The sequence below is a fragment of the Setaria italica genome, chromosome IX (assembly GCF_000263155.2).
Source record: "Setaria italica strain Yugu1 chromosome IX, Setaria_italica_v2.0, whole genome shotgun sequence".
Classification (NCBI taxonomy): Eukaryota; Viridiplantae; Streptophyta; class Magnoliopsida; order Poales; family Poaceae; genus Setaria; species Setaria italica.
In genome coordinates this window covers 57,215,960-57,236,329 of record NC_028458.1, presented here as the reverse complement: position 1 = coordinate 57,236,329, position 20,370 = coordinate 57,215,960, and the positions used below count along the sequence as shown (strand labels likewise).

At 46.5% G+C, this 20,370-nt stretch overlaps 2 protein-coding genes, 2 long non-coding RNA genes and 1 pseudogene across 5 annotated transcripts; 4 read left to right on the top strand and 1 right to left on the bottom strand.

Moving 5' to 3' along the window:
* Window positions 1-402: 402 nt before the first annotated feature.
* On the top strand, window positions 403-1,492 carry LOC101757971. The gene is made up of 4 exons (XR_216001.3): window positions 403-605; window positions 697-795; window positions 874-942; window positions 1,038-1,492. It is a non-coding gene; the product is annotated as an uncharacterized LOC101757971 (long non-coding RNA).
* A 364-nt stretch (window positions 1,493-1,856) lies between these two features.
* Window positions 1,857-5,361, top strand: LOC101757573 (probable glycerol-3-phosphate dehydrogenase [NAD(+)] 1, cytosolic). 2 transcript variants are annotated; one of them, XM_022829632.1, is made up of 5 exons: window positions 1,857-2,655; window positions 3,195-3,389; window positions 4,266-4,513; window positions 4,706-4,845; window positions 5,013-5,361. In XM_022829632.1, the coding sequence occupies exons 2-5, from the start codon at window positions 3,365-3,367 to the stop codon at window positions 5,038-5,040; spliced, it is 441 nt and encodes a 146-aa protein (XP_022685367.1). In that variant the 5' UTR covers window positions 1,857-2,655; window positions 3,195-3,364; the 3' UTR covers window positions 5,041-5,361. The 2 variants fall into 2 exon arrangements, 1 of the variants encoding a protein (XP_022685367.1); XR_002678994.1 differs by lacking the exons at window positions 4,706-4,845; window positions 5,013-5,361 and adding an exon at window positions 3,679-3,905 and having other exon boundaries at window positions 2,833-3,389; window positions 4,266-4,402.
* Window positions 5,362-5,562: 201 nt separating this feature from the next.
* Window positions 5,563-8,724, top strand: LOC105915089 (annotated as a pseudogene).
* Window positions 8,725-9,413: 689 nt separating this feature from the next.
* LOC101756902 (spliceosome-associated protein 130 A) lies at window positions 9,414-15,856 on the bottom strand. Its single transcript, XM_004985814.3, has 3 exons — window positions 12,610-15,856; window positions 10,190-10,681; window positions 9,414-10,005 (listed from the first exon to the last, which is right to left on the bottom strand). Exons 1-3 carry the CDS (start codon window positions 15,670-15,672, stop codon window positions 9,868-9,870), a joined length of 3,693 nt encoding a protein of 1,230 aa, XP_004985871.1. The 5' UTR covers window positions 15,673-15,856; the 3' UTR covers window positions 9,414-9,867.
* Window positions 15,857-17,922: 2,066 nt separating this feature from the next.
* LOC111255922 lies at window positions 17,923-18,339 on the top strand. Its single transcript, XR_002676074.1, has 2 exons — window positions 17,923-18,003; window positions 18,123-18,339. It is a non-coding gene; the product is annotated as an uncharacterized LOC111255922 (long non-coding RNA).
* The last annotated feature ends 2,031 nt before the right edge of the window (window positions 18,340-20,370 follow it).

Genomic DNA, 20,370 nt, shown 5'->3' with positions numbered 1-20,370 from the left:
GACAACCCATTGTACAGGTTGCCTGTTAAATCGTCTCAAGATTACGTGTCAATGCATGAGACCGCCTATTAGACGACACTAATGTACTTGCCCTAAGCCAAGACATTGCGTTGTACAGACAGGTGCATATACCGGAGGCATCTGACGATTTGTAATTAACCTTCTTGTTTTAGTGTGGTTGTTTTTATCTACATTTTCTTTTGGACCGCTGGTTCAACACTGTAAATTGTAGAGAGATTTCCCTATATAGCACTCGAAAAAAACCTAGTTTCCTACATAGCACTGAAAATTTTTGTCATCCCCATTTGACACCCAAAATTTTCTTTGGTTCCTTTCTTAGCACTTCCGTCAGATCTGTTAGCTCATTCCGTTCAAATACACCGCTGAACACGTTTCATGGACCAAAATACACTTACTTCACGTGACTTCCCTCCAGAGCTGCTCATCCTTGCCCCTCGTCTCGCCTGTCTCTCCCCGACCCGTCCCTCTCCCTCATTCTTTCTGTCCTCTGTTCCCTCCCCAAACCCTAGATCCACAGGAAGTGGCGGTGCTCACCGGCCACACCTGCGGGCGGCGCCAGCCTGAAGAAGGCCCGTGGCTGTGAGGTAACAATTTTTTGTCTACTATTTTTTTTTTCCAATTTTGTATGTTCACTGTTTAATTTCTTATGTTTAATTTCTTATTGCTCATGTAAAGGGCCACCAAAGAAGAAGAAAAAGACCATCAAATCATCTGAGATATTATGCCTTTCCATGGTGATGAACTACCAGTATTATCCATGTCTTTTCCACCTAGGTTAGTAGTGATGAACACTTATGCTCATGCTTACATGATAACCTGCCATGAATTATTCTAAGTACCTTTTCATTGTAGCCAAAGCTTGGAATCTGCAGCTGTGAGAAAGGGAAAAATAGCCAACCCAGCATCTACAGGTTCCAAAAGGTAATGTCCGGTTGTTTTTATTTCTGAATTTTTAGTGCCACACTTGTGTTATTTCTGAATATTATTTTGCTAAAGTTAATGCTGCATGTTTGTAGGTCAAGAAGTGGCTCAAATCAGCTTGAGCCCATTCCTGTGTCTAGTGAGCAAACATCTCAGCAGCCAATTGCACCTGTGAAGGCAAAGGTCAAAAGGAAAAGGAAGCAACCAGCTAAAAAACAAGGAAAGAATCTGCGCGCTATCATTTGATGGTTCAGCAATGTGCACAAGAAGCAAAAAAGGGCAGACCCGACTAGTCCTGCAATGAGCACAAGAAGTAAAAAAAGGCTTAACTTATAATTTGCATATGCCTTTCTTTTGAACCAAATGTGGTGTATGTGAACCTATTGTAATGTTGGCTTGGTTGTGTGTATCTATGAACTTGATTGTAAGGTATGCATGTGATCCTTTCTGTAGGTTTGAATTGCTCATGTGAACCTTATGTACTGTTTGAAATTATCACCTTGTTGTGAACCTTTCTTTTGTGCAATGTTCATGCTGGATTTTGGAATGAGAGGATCAACTTTTTATTTCCATTTAATATTTATGGATCGTTCATGTTCAAATCTAAGAAAAATTAAACCAGTAAAATTATGTGCATCTATGTACTTACTAGAACTTAATGTGGCTGCTTGATGAGAGAGGGGCAAAAATGTCTTTTTAGGTTACTCTTAACAGCAAAGGTAACAGAAGTGTTAAGAAAAGAACGAAAGAAAAATTTGGGTGTCAAATAGGGACGACAAAATTTTCCAGTGCCATATAGGAACCAATTTTTATGAATTCTCTCTAAATTGTACCGTTTTCTGCTGCTTCCTACTATACTGAATGGGCAGAGCACCTGCCTCTTATTGCTCAAAAAAAAAAAGATATTCATAAGATGCAAATAGCGGCATGACACCCATGGCAGCGTCGGCGCATCGCCGTCGCCGAGCGCGCCGGTGGACATCCAGATATCATCCAGGCGCAACAGAATCGGCTCCGGTGCCAGCGGGAGCACGGGCCAGCCGCGCAAGGGCGGCCCCTCGCGATGTGAAGCTTCCAGTTGCGGCGGCGGTCCGCGTGCGGCGACACCGGCCCGGTGTACATGTCCGAGCTCATCGGCGACGGACCCGGTGGAACGGCGCCTGCGACGATGTACTCTACCTTCTCCTTCACTGTGCCCGAGCAACGGACCGCCTCCCTCATGTCCGCTGCGCCCAGCGGCAGCCTGCCTCCCTCGCCTCCGCGACATGCCGGCGGCCGCCCGGCCGTCCTCTTTTCCGGGGCGGCGCGGCGTGGGTCTTCGCGGGTCCACGCGAGACGCCGAGTCAACGGCGCTCGCGATTGGAGCGCTGCCTGCGTCCCCTGGTGAAAACGAGCTAGAAGTACTACGAGCCGGTGGAATGCGACGAGGAGCGGGGCCAAGTCAGCAACGGCGACGAGCAAACGTCACCGCCTTCCACGCGCGGGCGCCGCAACGCCGACCTGTAGGCCCGTGGCCCGTCAGTCTCAGGCCGCCGCGGCATCCCTGGAGGAGCGAGGGCCGTCGGCGGCGCGAGAGGGGAGCGGGAGCCAGCGGATGCACGCGGGAACTCGTCGGGGGATCACACGGGGCCATGGCTGCGAATCTAGCGGAGGTCATCGGCGGCAGTGTCACCTTGTCGCCGACGGCCATGTCGCCGGCCAAAATGTTTGCAGGTAGGTCCCTAAATATTTTCACATAGCCCCCTGATTTGGATCGCGACTATTAGTCGCGATCCGATTATTTACAAATTGGACCCTGGTTTGGGGCTCTATCTCCTCGTCGGCTCATGCTCCGGCTCTTATGCCGACGTCCTCGCCGCCTTCCGTTCCATCCGCCGCCGTCCGTCGCAGCCTGGAGCGTGAAGATTCATCCCCACTCGAGCCCTAGGCGGCACGAGCCAGCTCTCCCACAGCAAGACTGCAAGAGGAACCGCTCCATTCGCCGTTGCCAGTCGCCACATCTATGCCGAGGAAGAGTCACGTGCTTGAGCGCTCACGTCGCCGGGCATGGCTGCAGGGCGATCCTGAAGTGGCTTTGACGAATCTTGCTAAAAAAGCTTTGTGCTCTATCTGTATCACCATTCTGGCTACTGCTTTCCACTTAACTGAACCATATACAGTCTACTTTTGGGCTGCACTTCAACTGAAAAATCCATTTCCTTCTTACTTGGGCTTGGGCATGTGAGATAATTTCCGCTTATCGAAATCTGCAGGGAGCTCCAAGCTAGAGACATTCTCGACGCCTTTTGAGATGAAACAATGAATAGTGCTCTTCGCGAAATGATTGAGATGGCATAACCATGCACTCTGCCGCCCATCTCTCTTTCAAAAACCATGGCCTTAGTCGTCCTGTATATGAGTATACAATATAAATGAAGGCTGGATGAGTTGGATGTGCCATGCTACTGGTAATTTCTGATTAAGCTTGCAGCATGTATCTCTGTATTGATTCTGGCCTATATCTGAGTTTGATGGGCTTTAACTATTAGTTATGCCATTCTGTATGCTTCTTTCCGGGTTATGTTGTGCAAGAGACAACTGAATCTGTAGATATTGTTTTACCACTGAGAATAAAATGCTTAAGAGATTTTCCTTGCTTCATTTTTCAAGAATAGAAGATCTTATTGGAAATTAGCATTTGGAAATGCTACACTGGTGAGTTCTCGTGTGTCATTATATTTTCTCTTTATGTTGCAGGAGTGGTGACAGCTTTCGTAAACTAGAGTGTAACGAGCAAAATATACATTAATAACCTGAGAAACTTGCCTGTCCTGTGCTTGGTGACTCTGTAATTCTCCAAGTAGTTCTTCATTGCCAGTTGTACAACAGATCACTGGATAGATGTTTTAAGTGCCTGTTATATGAACACCGTCCACTTAAGAGCACTCAGTACTGGAGGAAGAATTTTTTTCGAGGAACCCACGGTAGGCATTCCGCCGACCTATGAAAGTCTTTTATGTTTAAAGTTTAGTTGATCTGTTTAACAGTCACCCATCTGGCCATTACCATGACCTCTTGCCTTAATAGAGTATGGGTGGCAGGGTGGGGTACACTAAAATCAGAAGAGTACCTTAGAATGTTAAGAGAAAAAAACAATCGAATTGGAAAATTTTGAAATAGGGATATAGAGTTAAATAGTTGCTACTTACTTTCTGATAATCTCTATTCTTTGACTCAACATTGTATTTGTCATAAATGGCCATGGGCACAAAATGGGATAGTATGTTCTACTTTGTTTTACTACATTTTGTGAGTTTCCATTTCACCATATCTCTATGTTTCAGGAATGTTGGCAGCTTTAACAAATGAGAGTGCAACAAGCAAATCTGTATATTTTGCTCGTTGCACATCAGAGATGATATTCATTACTCACGTGCTAACAGAACAACCTGAGAAACTTGCTGGTCCTCTGCTGGCTGACACTTATGTAATTTTCCTAAGAGGTCACAGATTATGGTATGAACAAATGCTTGCCAAGGGAGAGTTGAGTCCTGACATGGGTGATAGTATCAAGGGAAAGGGAATGATTCAGGTAATAATATAACCATGTTCTTTATTCCGTTCATTTTTATTCTGGGAATCTCTTTGACAAATGTTGAAAGGCAAAGATTGCAGTAGATGTCAAAGCTTCCTGGATATCTCACAATCCTGACTTTTGCAACTGTTCCTTTTACTTTTAACATGGTGTGTTTCACCACGATCGTTTTCTCGTTCCATTGGACAGGGTGTCTCTGCCGTTGGTGCATTTTTCGAGCTGCTTAGTCAACCCAGCTTAAGTGTGCAACACCCAGGAGAAAACAAGCAGGTTGCTCCGGCCGGACTATACCCAATCTTGAAGAGGCTTTACAGAATATTGATAAAAAGGTTCGTGCTCTGTATTGTCATGGCTCTCTGCATAACTGGAGAATTGACGGTGTGCTTGAGGAGTGAGGGCTGCAGCCTATGTGAAAAATTACCACTTCTCACTCATGCCTTTAGCTGCTTTATGTTACTCTTCTGATATATTATGCTTGACATATCAAAAATTGCAGGGAGCTCCCAGGAAGAGATATTCTCTAAGCCTTGAGGGATGAAACGATGAATGATCCTCGCGAAAGGATTAAGATGGCACAAAGCCATGCATTCTACCGCAGTACCGCCCATCTCTCCTTGGAAAACCACCATGATCTTGTTAGTCTTTGTATACTAGTAGAACATAAATGAAGGTGGGATGAGATCAAATCCGCCAAGCTACCGATCATTCTTGATCGAGCTTGGAGCATGCCTGTGTTTGAGCTATAGGGGCTCTGTCAATTGTGGAATTCTTTGTGCTCCTTCATTGCCATGTTGTACAAGAGATTACTGAATCAATAAACTTTATGATGGCCTGTTATATGAACACGCAGTTGAGAGTACCTCATGAAGAAACTACTCTTGAATCTCTTGATGGAAATTAACATTTTATTTTTGAAAGGTAAAATTAACATTTTACAATGTGTCAGGTCGACTGTATGTGCGGATGCATTCTACAACATGTAGCATGTTGGTTGTGGGACTTGGGAGCACCACCTGCCGTCGGCGGACCACCAGACGGCAGGTGGAATGGGGCGAGGAGCGGAGCTGGAGCCGGAGCCGGAGCCCAAGACAGTAGCCAAGACATTGGTGAAGAAGAGGAAGCTACCAACCCTACCCACTCTGCAATGCCAGGGCTAGCGACGAGCAAACGACACCCGCGGCCCGCACCACCACCAGCGCGACCGCCGTCCGCGCGCGGGCGCCGCAGCGCCGAGCTGTAGGCTCATCAGTCTCAGGCCACCACGGCATCCCTGGAGGAGCGAGGGCCGTCGGCGGCGCAAGAGGGGAGCGGGAGCCAGCGGATGCACGCGGGAACTCGTCGGGGGCTCACACGGGGCCATGGCGGCGGCGGCGGCGCCACCTCGCCGGCGGCAATGTCGCCGGCCCAAATTTTTACAGGTAGGCCCTAAATATTTTGAGATAGCCCCCCGATTTGGATCGCAATCATTGATCGCGATCCGACTATTTTACATAAAACCCCCTTATTTGGATCGTGATTATTTACAAATTGACCCTGGTTTGCCGCTCTATCTCCTCGTCGGCTCGTGCTCCGGCCCTTGCGCCGTCCTCGCCGCCTTCTGTTCCATTCGCCGCCGCCGCCGTGCGTCGCAGCCCGGAGCGCGATCCATCCCCACTCGAGCCCTAGGCAGCACGAGCCAGCTCTCCGGCAGCAAGAGGACCCGCTCCATCCGCCATCGCCACGTCCGAGCCGAGAAAGAGTCACGTGCTTGAGCGCTCACGCTGTCGGGCATGGCTGCGGGCGATCCTGAAGAGGCTTTGAAGAATCCTGCTAAAAAGATTTGTGCTCCGTCTACATCACCATTCTGGCTGTTGCTTTCCACTTAACTGAACTATATACTACTTTTGGGCTACACCGCTACACTTCAACTGGATGGCATAGTCGTCCTGTATATAAGTACAGTATAAACGAAGCCTGGATGGGATTGAGTGCGCCATGCTACTGGTAAATTCTGATTAAGCTTGGAGCGTGTACCTCTGTATTGATGCTGGCCTGTATCTTGGTTTGATGGGCTTTAATTATTAGTTATGCAATTCTTTATGCTTCTTTCAGGGCCATGCTGTGCAAGAGCTAACTGAATCTGTAGATATTGTTTGACCACCGAGATGCATAAGAGATTTTCCTTGCTTCAATTTTCAAGAATAATGGATCTCATTGGAAATTAGCACTTTGTAAATGCTACATTGGTGAGTTCTTGTGTCATTATATTTTCTCTTTATGCTGCAGGAATGGTGTCAGCTTTCATAAACAAGAGTGTGACATGCAAAATATACATTGACAACCTTAGAAAGTTGCCCGTCCTATGCTTGCTGACACCTATGTAATTCTCCTAATAGATTACCATGCTTGGTAAGGGCAAATGCTTGCCAAGGGAAAGGGGGTGATTCATGTTAGCTTTATAGCAAAGTTGTCCTTTGTCTTCCAATGCTCAGCATCTTATTGAAGAATGTTAAAGGGTGAAAAAATTGCAGAAGATATAAAACTCACTGTACATTCTTTTTACAATCCTGAGTTCCTGACATTTTTAACTGCCCCTTTTACATTTTGTGTTATATATATGCTTCTATTTTGTATTTCTTTGGAGCACCTTGACCGTTGGTGCATTTTTTGAGCTACTTGTGTTTGAGGGAAAAGTCAGGAGCACTTCTTGAGCTGCTTAACAAGTGTGTTACACCTAGATGAAAACAAGCAAGTTGCTCCTTCTGAACTATGCCCTATTGTTTAGAGGTTTGTGCTCAGTTGCTCGCTATTGTGGCTAAGGTTTTGAGGATCCAACAAGTGGAGGAAACCACTCGCTAAGTTTTTGAGGCAGGCACATTTCATTGTCTGGGACCAACAGTTATCTTGTCACTCATGAGGTGATGAGTGGCCTGAAGAATGTCTATGCTATTGGAGCTGGTAACACGTGGTCTGAAGAATGCCTAGGCTATTGGAGCTGGTAGTACTATTTTCTCACTTTCTTTACACTAAATTTTGCTTGCCCAGCTGTGAACATTAACCTGATTGGCATTCTACCCATTTTGTTAGTTTTCTTATGATGTTGAATAAAGCATAACAAACATGGCACTGGTTTATGCTCAGATTTTACTTCATATGTTTACTTGTACGTGTGAGGTACACTGAAACTAGAAGATTCCTTGGAATTTTAAGAACGGAAAAAATATGGAAAACTCCTGGAATAGAGATTTTGCTTTTTCACAAATGACAGTGGACACAGAGAGAACAGTACCTGATACTATGGTGTACTACTATAGGTGATAGTGTCAAGGGAAAGGGTATGATTCAGGTATTCTCATAACAGTGTTCTTATATTTTTTCCCTGAGAATCTGTTCAAAAGTGAAGTTTGCAGAAGTAAGAAAAGTTTCCTGATCCATTTTATATCTTGTGCTTCACTATTGTGTTTTGCATATGCCATGCATGCATTGGGCATAATTGTTTTAATTAACATTCCATTGGACAGGGTATGTCTGCCATCGGTGCATGTTTTGAGCTGCTTAGTCAACCCATCTTGAGTGTGCGACACTGGAAGGAAACAAGCAAGTTGCAAGTTGCTCCGGCTGAACTATGCCCAATCCTTGAAGAGGCTTTACAGATTACAGAATATACTGATAAAAAGGTTTGTGTTCTGTACCGCCATTGCTCTCTGCATAACTCGGTAATTTACAATGTGCTTGAGGAGTGCAGTCAAGTGAAAAAGCTCACCCCTTTCTCACTCGTGCGTTCCAACCTATTCACATATACTGTTCTGACAAGTACTTGACCTGTCGAAATCTGCAGGCAGCTCCCAGCAAGAGACATTGTCAAGCCTTGAGAGATGAAAAGATGAATGGTCCTCGTGAAAGGATTGAAATGGCACGAAACCATGCATTCTACGGTCTGCCTCTCCTCTCCTCGGAAAACCATAATTTTGTTAGTCCTTCATATATGAGTCGAATATAAACGAAGCAGACTGGATGAGATTGAATTCGCGTTGATCGAGCTTGGAGCGGGAATCCGAGCACCGAGCTACACGGCTTTGTTAGTTGTGGAATTCTTTGTGCTTCTTCATTGCCATGTGGTACAAGAGATTACTGAATCAATAAATATTACAAGCACCCAGTTGAGAGTACTCAGTACTGTTGGAACTAGGGAGAAACTTCTCTTGCTGGGAATTAGCATTTTTGTGTCAGATCGAGTGTATGATTTGCAGTGTTTTATGTGCGCTCGGCTTGGAGTGTATGCGCGGACGATTTTCTGCAACGTGCAACCGTCAATTGTCAGTGCATGAACTCTGCAGCCTATGCGCTCTGCATCTCTAGAGCTGATGACGAAACGCCATCCAGCGCCAACGCCATCAACGTGAGCTGTAGGATGTTGCCCTCGAGCTCGAACAGCACGATGCTGCAGCAGCATGAGGCGGCGGCCATGGCGATCAGAACCATAGCGCAGCGAGGGGAAACACAGGCGCCGATGACTCACGCGGAGCGGAGATGACTGGCGACCAGCGATAGTTGTAGATTTCAGTTTTTTTTTTTTTTTTTTTTTTTTGGCGTTGCCTCTCGTTCTCAAAGTCCTCGCTGCTGCCACCATCACCAATCAATTGCATCTTGGTCGACATCGCCATTGTGGAGGTCCCTCGTTCCGCCCTCCTTTTTTCTATCTCCGGTGGATTCTGTCGTCGGCTCGTCGCTGATCACCCACATTCGTCTGATGAGTTAAGGTGCCTACCACTGTCCAATCCAGTATAGGCGCAGCAATTGAAACGAAGAGCAAATCATTTGCTTCAAGTGCAATTGAAACGAATAGCAAATCATTTTATGCGCATAAGCTGGGCACACCCAAAAACCACACGCATGCACACAGTAGAAAATGGAAGAAACTTAAATTGAAAGTAAATGTTCTGAATGTAATGCGAGATTCAAGCAGATGCATAGCAGTTAAGGATTCCATCAGCTTAACAATCTGAGGGGGATGGCACTGAGGCATCTAACACTTCGAAAAACTTCTCTGGTACATTAGCAAGGTAGCTACCGACTAAGCATCCACGAATAACTTCAATTACATCAAGCCAAGTAACAAACAGTCGAGACATCAGCTGAAATCAGCTCTAAGGGATACAATGCAGTAATGTAATCTATGCTTGAGTGGCTCAAACGCAGACTGGCGAGTTAGCATAAGAAAGGAATCAAAACACAAGCTTGCTCTGAACTTGTTGAATGCCGCATCACATCTTGAAGAACTGCAACAGCTCAAACTGGATGCAATTCTTGAAGCATCGAGGACCAGACGGTTCTATTGCCGCTACCTATTTCTTTCAAACTACACCGTGGACTTAGATGATTTTGTTCCTGATGTCTTCTAGCTTCTTCAGGATTTCACCAGGAGTTCTGTCGAGCTCATCAGCAATCTTCCTCTGCATATCAGCTGGTAGGGATGGATACTGCTCGCAGAGATCACCATCTATCACATCCTGTAACAGAACAGAATTCATCAGTAACAGCGTGTTTCAAACTGTCTTTGCAGTTCAGCTGTAATGACATCCAAAGAAATTTCGTGCGATAATGTGAACATATGCTATCTGATACGAAACATCTTGTGATCAATGTCTTGACAGTGAATTAATATTGTTTAAAGAAAGGTTAGAAAAAAATTACCTTCACTGGAAAATAAGCAGATCTGTAAGCCATATGATCTCTTCCACATAATGGTGGATGCTCCTGACGGAGATGCATCTCCAAGTGAGAGAAGAAGTCAACATCTTCCCTGGAGGTGAATGCAAGCAGTGCTCCCACGCTGCCCATCACAGTTCCGTAAATAAGACATTCACCTCCACCAGGAATTAAAGAGGCCTTCTGCAAACTTGTGACAACATCACCGACATGAAACTGCACGATTTCCTCCACTTTGTTAGGGGCACCATTTAACTTCCCTTGCTCCCATTTAATCTTGCCTCCAGTTGGGTCTTCTTCAATCTCATCTGAGATATCCTGAGGAAGACGAGCAAAATAGATATTCCCAAACTTATCAGCTCCAGCCATAGTGTCAAAATCTATGTGTTGAGCTGCTGTAACCCATCTGGGAACACTGTCATCAGCAAAGATATACAACTGGTTTTCATCCCGTCTGTACTTGCAGTAGTGAAACGACTGCAAGGAAACATAAAAGAAATATATCAGAAATATAAGCAAGGAAGCCTGCCCCAATCTGGTGGACAAACATGCAAAGCTAACACTGAACAGTGGCCACAAGGAACTGTGTGAATCAAAATAGATGTAGCACTTAAACAGTATATACGAAAACTAATTAACTCAACTGTTTGTGGAGCAATGCAGGTACACAGAAGGGGGGAGCATCTAGTCAACTGCGAGGTTGTCAGTCTCAAAAGGAATTTGAGGGATTATCCCTAACCTTAGAGATCTAAGTTTATCCCTACTAGCTTCTTGGCTTAGAAGATATGCGGCTGATAGGAATAAACAGTGGAGACAGATTTTGGATTACAAATACAGGACCATCAAACCAAACACCTTTTACACCCCTAGTAACAATGCTTCCAATTTTGTGGGCAGCTAGAGCTGACAAATGGGGTAACAGGTGGAAAGTAGGGAATGGAAAAAATGTTGGATTTTGGGAAGACAACTCATCGGGCACCTCTAGCTTTGCTATCCAGTTCTGGGAGCTGAATAGAATCGTCAATTAGCAGACACATACCATTGTGATCTTTGGGATGGCGTAGATTTGAAATGCACTTTTAGAAGAACTGTAGATAGGCTTATGAATGTGGTTAGAAATCAAATATCTAGCATCTACTTTGTCTCTGTCTGAGGAGGATACTATGGTCTGCAATTTTTCTCATCAAATGGAATTTATTCTTCTCAAGCTTTGTACAGTGCGATCAATTTCAGGTGTAGTTCACATTCATACTCCTGCAGTTTGGGGCTTGTCCATTCCCCCAGAGTGCACTTTTTTCTGTGGTTGCTATAATAGAATCTTGACTAGAGATAATGAGGTAAATGGAAAATTTTTGAGGATTACACCTGCATGCTTTGTAATGAAGTTGAAACTGCACACACTTGCTGTTTGAGTCTGATGTGTGTGAAAGAGAAATTGGCTCCAACTTTGGGTCTATTGGCTGCTGTTGGCTTAGCAGTAAGAAGTTTTTAGTTGTCAATATGGGTAGTTCTGCAGCTAATTGGGGCTTGCGGAAACTAAGGAACGAGTTATGTTTCCAGGATGGCAGGTGGAGAGATATGAGTGTCCTCCTGAGAAAAATTGCTGGCCTCCTGAGATTATGGAGGGTGCCATGTCCTGTAAACAGGCAACAGCATCTGGAGCAGTGTTTGATGAAGCTAGAATGGCAACTCAACCTGGAAGAAATACTGGGTGAGAGCTGGGGTGGACCCGAGATGAACGAGGAGCTGATGTCATTCATAGAGATGAACAGATCTAACTAATGCCTGGATAAAGTTCCTAACAGGGTCCTGAAAATCATGGAGAACCAGGGGTAGACTTATCTCAAGCTGCACTTAGGCGATCTCGCAGCTGGAATGAATGTGTAAAAAAAAAAGTTCTGGCTTCGATGTTATGCCTACATCGCTTTCAATGCAATACCAGCTCCTGTCTGGTGGTGGCCAGTTTGGCCTTTTTGACAAACTGCTGTATCACCAGCATCCTATACTGCAAACTGGATTTTGTCTCAAGATGGGGGCCATTGCCCTAGAACTCTAAAAAAATATAAGAAAACTCAAGGGGAAAAATATCATGAAAAAAACCTAGAAGGTACATGTATATTCACAATTCTACATGATTCAAGCATGGCAGATAATTCGTTTCAAACTCACATTAGTAAATTAAAAAAAAAACATATCCTGCTAAGCCTAATCAAATATGAAAATGTCATGTACTTCAAATCACTGTGAACATCACGACCAGACCGAGATTGACAATATATCATGCTATACATAATTTAATATTTAAATTTTGTCTTCTTGGCTCCTTAGATACTTAAAGTGCATCCACATGACAAAAATCACAAGCAGGGGAATGCAACAGAACTGAACAAAGATTGAGAGCATACCTCTTGCATATCACCAACGTAGATCCTATCACGGTAGGTATGAATAGACACAATTGTCTTCGGAAAAAGCTTGTTTTCACATTTCCTAAGCAATTTTCTCTTCCCCAGATCATATAGTCTGAGCACTGAACCAACACCTGCAAGTAACCGTCCCTGGAATTGGCACAATGCAAGAGGTACTTCCTCCACTTGTGTCTTGTGTAGAAGTTCAAGTGACCTCCCGTCACTGACAAACTTATATATGTGGATGAACCCAGCAGCAAGGGTCCTCTTTGGCCAGAACTGCAATCCCTTGGCAGTGCCAACAGCCAAAAGAGTGCCGTGCTCTTTATCATGGAAATTTACAGTGCAAATACTCACAGCCGCCTCATTGTCCTGCAATTCCAGTAGACAGGTAGTGTCCCTACTCCTTGGATCAAGGATCCTAATGCAGGAAACCCACCTCTCCGATTCTGCCTTTGGATAACCATACTGTTCATCAGGAAATGTGTTGCCCTCCTCAGCACCATCTTCTTGACCATCACCATTCTCCATTGGATCCCCATTGTTCGCATTTCCATTCTCCGCTGCACCAGAAGCCTCAAGGCACTCTTTCTTAGCAGCTTCTCGCTCTTCTGCGCTGAAAGCACCCTTATCGCTCTCAATGACAGCGATATATTTTTTCTTTGGTAGAATCACAAACTTCCTTGGGGTGTAGCGCAGAGGGATGGCCGTCTCATTGAAAGTCTCTCCCAGGCGTTCAATGGTGAAAATACGTAGGGCATCTCCGGCAACAGCAACAACACCTTCTGAGCACTGATCAGAAGAAAAGGATGCAGCAGATTCTAGAGTATCACAGGACAGAGGTGTCAAGAGGAAGTGACCTTGATGTATATAGCCCAGCCAGGGACGGCTGGACAGGCACAGCATTGCTTGCCTGTGGCTAACCATACAGGGAAACAGCTTTGGAGGTCTCAGGCCAAGGAATCGAGACCGTGTGTCTGATAGCTGACCCGTAACCATATCAACATTGGTCCGGAAAAGAACACCGTTCTGCAAGCCAGCATTGAGGAAAAGGTTGGCTGGATAGTCTCCACCATCCTCACCACCAACTGATGCCTGGACCTCTAGGAATAGGAGTGACTCTGGTGCTGATGATACACTCTGCACACTTAGAGGCTGCAGGCAGTCATCAGGGTCCAGCGAGAGGATACGGATGGTGTTATCATAGGATCCTACAGCAAGAAATCTGGACCTTTGCCTACCCTCAGGAACGGGCGCAATGGCCAGGCATGCAACATCGCCAGACATGTCCTGCTTCTCCACCTCCATGAGCTGACCAGTCATGTCCATCTCAAAATATATGAGCTCTCCACCACTGAGAGCGATTACCACCTGGAGCCGGTTTGATCCAACCTTTGTAATAGTTTTCTTTCCAGGCGTCCTCCACTCATTGACACGGCCATCCTCCCTGATGTGCCTGATACCACTTGGATGGACCTGCATGAGAGAGTCCTCACCAAGGAGCGTGACTGCAAGGGAGTGTGTGGTATCCAGGAACTGGCTGTCACTGACTTCTTCAATGGTCTCACCAATAGAGAGCACAAGCGTAACATTAGCAAAGGACACGACAATGTAGGCATCAAACATGTCATTGATATTCTTCTTGACAGTCCACACAGCAATAGGCTCTGCGGGCAGCATCGATCGTGCCATCTCACTAATGGCAAGGCCGGGCCTCAGGATGCGCAGCGTGGAGCGTGGACCACGGCCACAGGCTGTGAACAACTGGGGTGTTTCCTCGTCAAATAAATTCGCAACACGCATATCCATGACTGGCATGAGGCTCTCGATCTCATCTATGCGCATGAGGTTCTTTAGTGGCCTTGGCTGAAAGAAAACCGGCTGGAACCCCTCCTCTGTCTCCATAAGTGTTGCTGAAGAGGACTCGACATCCGCATCCCGGCCAATATCACGGAACTGGTAAAGTGCATGGTTGCCAAACTCAGAAGCAGCAAAGAGGAAACCTGATCGCAGCACACAGGTAGCTGATGTCACAGGTATGGTGTCAAAGTACTTGATCCTGAGCTCAGTAACAGTTTCCCCACTATGTTCAAGGTCGACCTTGAAGATGTCACCATACTCGGTCTGTAGTAAGAAGAAGAACAAATTCTTTTGTCTGTGTGTAGCAGCAGCAACAATGAGGACACCACGCTCAGCAGGTAGGTCAGCACGGCGTGGAATAACAGCTCGAACCTCTGGATGCCCCTGGTTCCGGTACAGCACGAAGTTGTCACAGCACACAAGAACCCCACTCGGACCATCGCCGCCACCAGGGACAGTCACTAGAAGATTGGCACCATTGTCAATGGGCTCCGAGGCCTTGCGGGAGACATGGTTGAGGCCCAGGTCGAGCTCGTAGAAGGTGAGGAGCTTCTGTGCCTGGTTAGCAGCCTGCCCCGTGGGGTCGCGGTCAGACTCAGCATACTCAAGCTCGATGGCGGCGAAGATGGGGTTGTCGAATCCACAGTCGAGGGCGGTGAGGGAGAAGGTGAGAGTGTTGGACTTGTGCGCCTCGAGCGGGGACGAGATGGTGAGGCGCGCGGCGGCGTCGCGGTTGAGGACGTAGACGAGCTTCTGCTTCTCGAGCGCGGCGATGCAGAGCGCGCGGCCCTTGGGGTCGACCGCGAGTAGCTGGCCGGGGACGATACGGCGGCAGCCGGACTTGCCGAAGGTCTCCTGGTGGACCTTGTCGAAGCGGTTGCGGTCGGGGGAGTACTCGAGGATGACGAGGCGGCCCGAGTCGGAGCCGACGACGAGGTAGTCCTTGGTGGCGCCGGTGAGGCGGAACTGCGCGAGCGAGCGGATGGCGCCGAAGACGTCGACGGAGAGGAGCGTGCGGAGGCGGCCGGTCTCCGGGTCCGGGCGGAGGAGGTCGAGCGTGCTGCCCCGGGCGACGGCGATCTCCTGCGTGGAGGCGGACCCGGAGGCCGCCGACTTCTTCGTGTCGCGCCCGCTGAAGCTGCCGATGACGGCGCACACCGCGCCCGTCGCGCGCTGCAGCGTCAGGCTGTAGAGGTACATGGCGCCGCCAAGGAACCCCTCCTCCTCCTCCGGTGGGACGACGGCGGAGGCGGATCGGGGGGGGAGGGATGGGAGATCTAGGGTCTAGGGTTTAGAGGAGAGCGTGGCGGTGGGCGGGCGGCGCTCGACTGCTGGGGCCTTGGGGGAGGGAGGGGCTCAGCGGCTTACCCAACCCAACCGTTGCGGCTTGGTGCCACCGCGTCGCGATTCGCCACGGCCTTGTGGTGACCTGGTGGGCTGTTGGTGGCTGCCTCTCTGCTTCGTATTTTCAGAAGGCGCCTCCGCTCCGCATCTCCAACAACGAGAGGACACAGCACAAGCAGCCACTCCCTCTAGAATGTAGGAGTAGAATCTATGGCGGCCGTAGGCATCGCCAGCGGCGCACTGGCGGCCCTCCTCCTCCGCAGCACGGCAGGCGGGTTCCAAGACAGCAATTCCGCACCTCCAATTGCAATGCCAATGCAGCTTTTGCCGGTGCTTTTGCCGGTGCTAAGATCGACAACGACCTCCGGGTCCTCATGATCGGGCGCTGTGCCGGGGAAGTTGGGTAACCTCCTCCGCGTCATGCCTGCCAAGATCGTCGACAAGAACAGCTTACTGCCACAGAATTATCAGCGCACATAAGAACATGGATTTTTTTTTTTTGCATCCTTCAATGACAGATTATTTGGTCTAACAAGGTTTCATACAAAGTCATCCATGCTTGCAGTCTAAAAGGCACAAAACCTAAAACCGAAGAAGAAACAGTTTCTGCCAAATCAGCTAGTTCATTGACCACAATTATAGATATTTTTCTGCCCAAAATAGTATGTACAAATTATGCATCATTGCTCAATCTGCACAGAAAGAATGAACAACCAAACAAGTTAGGAACACTACAGGAACTGCTATTACTGCCACATACCACCATCACTATCTTAAGTTAATGTAAATTTGGGAACCTCAAGGTAAACGCATACGATGGTTTTTCTTTAACCAGCAAGTTAAGACTTAAGAGCAAGCAATACTAGTATTGATACCGGCAATTTCATTAACCGGCAGTATTGTTCATATGTTGGATTTATGAACAACAAGAAGCACTCTAAAGTCTATGTGCTGAATTATGTTTCTTCTGTTCAGAATTACAGCCAAGCAACAAGTACCAGTACAAAATTGAAAATCCCATGTACCAGGAGTTTCTGCAGCCCTCTATACCGAGCTGACTGCCTAATAATTCAGCAGTAAACTCAATTTCCTGACAATTTCTTCTTTAGAAAGGGCTCAAAGCATACAGTTTTCAGTGGACAAAATGTACAGGAATGAATTAAAAGTGTACAGCAAACTCACCGTCCTTTTTTTAGAGTATACCTTGCTATGTCCCCTGCTCTGTATATCGATTCCTTAATGCAATACCTTCAACATTACTGAAACACAGATGCTACGGGAATAAAGAGACCAAGCCCCACTAAGCTAAGAAGAACCCTGTAGAAGAACTCTGCTTAGTGTTTGCAGATAGCCAGATCAAAATTTGCCACAACTTTATGTTTAAATCTTAACATTTCTGCCACAAACCCCACCAATCAAATCCAAGCAAACACCAGGAAAATAGAAAATTAAAGTACAAGAATATCACTACTCGTAAATATTTGCCTCTTGATACGAAGTTGCCTCATGCAGTGCCATCGCAGGCTGATTAATCACTTCCAAAAATCTTAATTAACACCCTCAGATATCGTATCTAGATGCCTCTTCCCTACAGTATTTCTGATAATAACAAGAAAACCATTAGCTGAGCATTGTGGACTTGTGGTACTGCACCAATGCAAGTGGTGGAGGGAAGGGTGATGTTCTCCAGAAGGATTCCGGGAAGTTTATTTGTCTCGGAAGGAATGAAAGGGGATTGTCTATAATTTTTTATATCTCTGCACATGAAAGGCAGAAGATGCCTTTATGCATGCAATGTATAAATAACATAAGAACAAAGAAACACTAGAAAAGAAAGATAGATCAGCAACATCGGATAAAACTATAAAAGTAGGTGGCTGCCGGCCGGCGGCAAGCCGGCAACGGCGGCAGCGGTGGGAGCAGAACTGGGCTGAAATATCGAGTACATGGGCCGAAAGTAAGTAACTAACGACTTGTTCTAGTGGGCATTGTTTGTTTAGGCCAGCCTGATAAGGAACGACGGCCCGTTGGAACGTTGCAGTCGCACACGCACGGTGTGGTTCAGATTAGCGCTAGATTGACATTGTGGTGACTGGCCACTACTAGCAGACACGTCAGCTCAACCACTACACCACTCGTTCCCTTCCTCTCGAAGCGTCCGTTCCCCAGGAACAGTTGAGAATAGAGGTGACTCCGAGGCGATTTTAGTTCGTAGTTAGATTAGGGTTGGATTTCTGGCCGATGAAGATCTCATCGGTAAGTTTTTGTCCCTTCCATAACTTCTCTACTATTGCCTTTGTTCATAGTGAGCGAGTCTTGATGGTGTCTGAGGTGCAAGTGGTGCTCGATGGTGATATCTTTTGCGGGGGTTTCAACATCAACGGGTACGTCATCGGTTTTATCTTCTGCGTCGGTGTTCGGTTCCACTGTGATTTTCTTGGTATCGTCGGTGCCCACGATGCCAACGACAGTGCTGGACTTGTAAACTAGAATATGGTAATGGAAATGTGGAGAAGTTTTGGACGTGCTTTGACCCTTCAGGTTAGTTCTGGTTATACCAGAATTTTGTCCCTTCGAAGTGGTTCAGACGATCTTGTTGTCGTCTATGACTGCTTTGTAAGGTTTGCTCTTCACCTACTCATGTGTCCGAGCTGGTGTCCTTCAGTTACCCTTGTGAGATTGTTGCTTATCGACTGGGTGTTGCTAGTGAGGTAAGAGGCAACCGGTGACCGAGCCCGGTGATTGCAAGGACTGCCCGACGCATTAACAGAAAAATGGCATGCTTCTAGTGTGCTACTGATGGGCTTCGAAGATCTTTTCGTCGATTGGGTTCCGGCCATAAGTTTCATCTTGGGTTCTTCTTCATTGCGGGAGATGGAGAAGGCTCGGCTAGCGGCAATGGTGGTCGGCAGCGGTGAGGATCGTTGGGTGCTCCTGTTCTAAACTTCTATGCAATCTTTCTTTTCATCATCAGAGGCACCAGGGGTTGGATGTAAAAGTAATGTGATAATGATTGTAGTGAAAAATGCAAATATCCCATAAAAGTTGTTCCTATTTTACTAGTGTTGGTGGAGGATGGTCTTAAAGTGGACTCTGTCACAACAGCCATAAAGTATTACTGTGAAGGGATAAGGATCCACAAATGAAGCTAAATGTCTATCCTAACTTTTCACCGTAGGCCGAAGTTGAAACCAACTAAGAACGATAAATGTAAAATAGTAAAAAATAATAATTGCAAATAACTTTTTCATTAACTTCGGATCAGCCGTCCCGTCAGTTACAGTGGCTCCACTATTTATAGGGAGATCAACCGTCACAAAATACAATTACAACTTACCGTTACCCAACGGCTAGATTCCAAAAATATTTCAGGGTACAATAGAAAATATGGCCTTCGTACAGACTCTTCCAGTTGGCTCCTTGTACGGCCCTTTTGCTCCACGTGGCGGACATCATGGTCTTTCAACGCATGTTTGGCTTCGGAGGTCGAGGTGCTCTTCGTCGGGTTGCTCTGCTCTTCCCTCCGAGGACAAGCCGTGGCGAGGACAAGTTAGACACCGACCCTCCCCGGAGCTCGTGGGCCAGCCTGCCATTGTTTTGTTCTGAAGGAGCCCTCGTACGCCTAAGAGCTTTTGGTCACCGCCTTCTTCTTCCCTGCATTCAAAGTTCGCCACAAAGCAAACAAGCTATCATGGTTAGTGTCGAAAAGACTTCTCCCTCCGAAGAGGATTTCGAAGGTGGTTTCCCCGACAACCAAATCAATAGAAACTTTGCCAAACTCATAGATCATTAAGACGTTCAGTAACCATAAAGTCATAAAGAAAGGGGCTTCTCTACGCGGAAAAAAAGAAAGAAGCCCCGTATAGATGTTCTTCTTATTCCCAAGGTAGATTTAAAATCTATGACATCCTTTCTCTTCTAACCCTATTATTTCCTTTTTTTTCTTGAAACACAATGCAAACACAAACTCTTACGTACACACTCACCCCTATTAACACACGCACATAATTCTACTTCTAACAGCACCTCTGAGAAACTGAGACAGGATGGGCACGTCACCTACCATTGAGAGCATAGCATCGTTTATTCATGCAATAAATTCAATGAATACAAATATCCGTACCGAGTCGAGAACTCGAACCCTACCGCTCCTTCTACAACTTTCCGCACCTTTTTTCGCACCCCTAACCCGACTCCTCAGTGCCACCACTGTTACTGATAACCGTAGCCTCCTATCAAATAGATGGCAATATGGCATCATCCTTTTGGCGAAGTTGAGGCTCGGAAGAGGCTATCGTAGAGTTCAAATCAGATGAGCTCTTGCCCGTGCTACCTTGCCTTCCTTCAAATCTAATGGCTTCCGCCGCCGATCATCACCACACAAAGCCACATGATAGCATAGCTTCTTCACCACCATAGCTTTTCCAGCCCTTCACCATCAATCGAGTGGTGCACCGACTATCTGCTAATGTGGCAATGCCCTAGGCTAACTGATGATTTTAATTTTCCACATATGGTTTTCTTCATTTTAATTTTTTTCGTGGTTGTACGATG

What these genes read in the sequence shown, in the direction of transcription:
- LOC101757573 (XM_022829632.1), top strand. Translation starts at nt 3,365, where the DNA reads ATGAGTTGGATGTGCCATGCTACTG. An exon ending in TTGGATGTGCCATGCTACTG is followed by an intron (nt 3,390 to 4,265) that starts GTAATTTCTGAT and finishes TCTATGTTTCAG; the next exon opens with GAATGTTGGCAGCTTTAACA. An exon ending in AGGGAAAGGGAATGATTCAG is followed by an intron (nt 4,514 to 4,705) that starts GTAATAATATAA and finishes TCCATTGGACAG; the next exon opens with GGTGTCTCTGCCGTTGGTGC.
- LOC101756902 (XM_004985814.3), bottom strand. Translation starts at nt 15,672, where the DNA reads ATGTACCTCTACAGCCTGACGCTGCAGCGCGCGACGGGCGCGGTGTGC. An exon ending in ACGTTGGTGATATGCAAGAG is followed by an intron (nt 10,682 to 12,609) that starts GTATGCTCTCAA and finishes GTTTCCTTGCAG; the next exon opens with TCGTTTCACTACTGCAAGTA. An exon ending in CTGCTTATTTTCCAGTGAAG is followed by an intron (nt 10,006 to 10,189) that starts GTAATTTTTTTC and finishes GTTCTGTTACAG; the next exon opens with GATGTGATAGATGGTGATCT.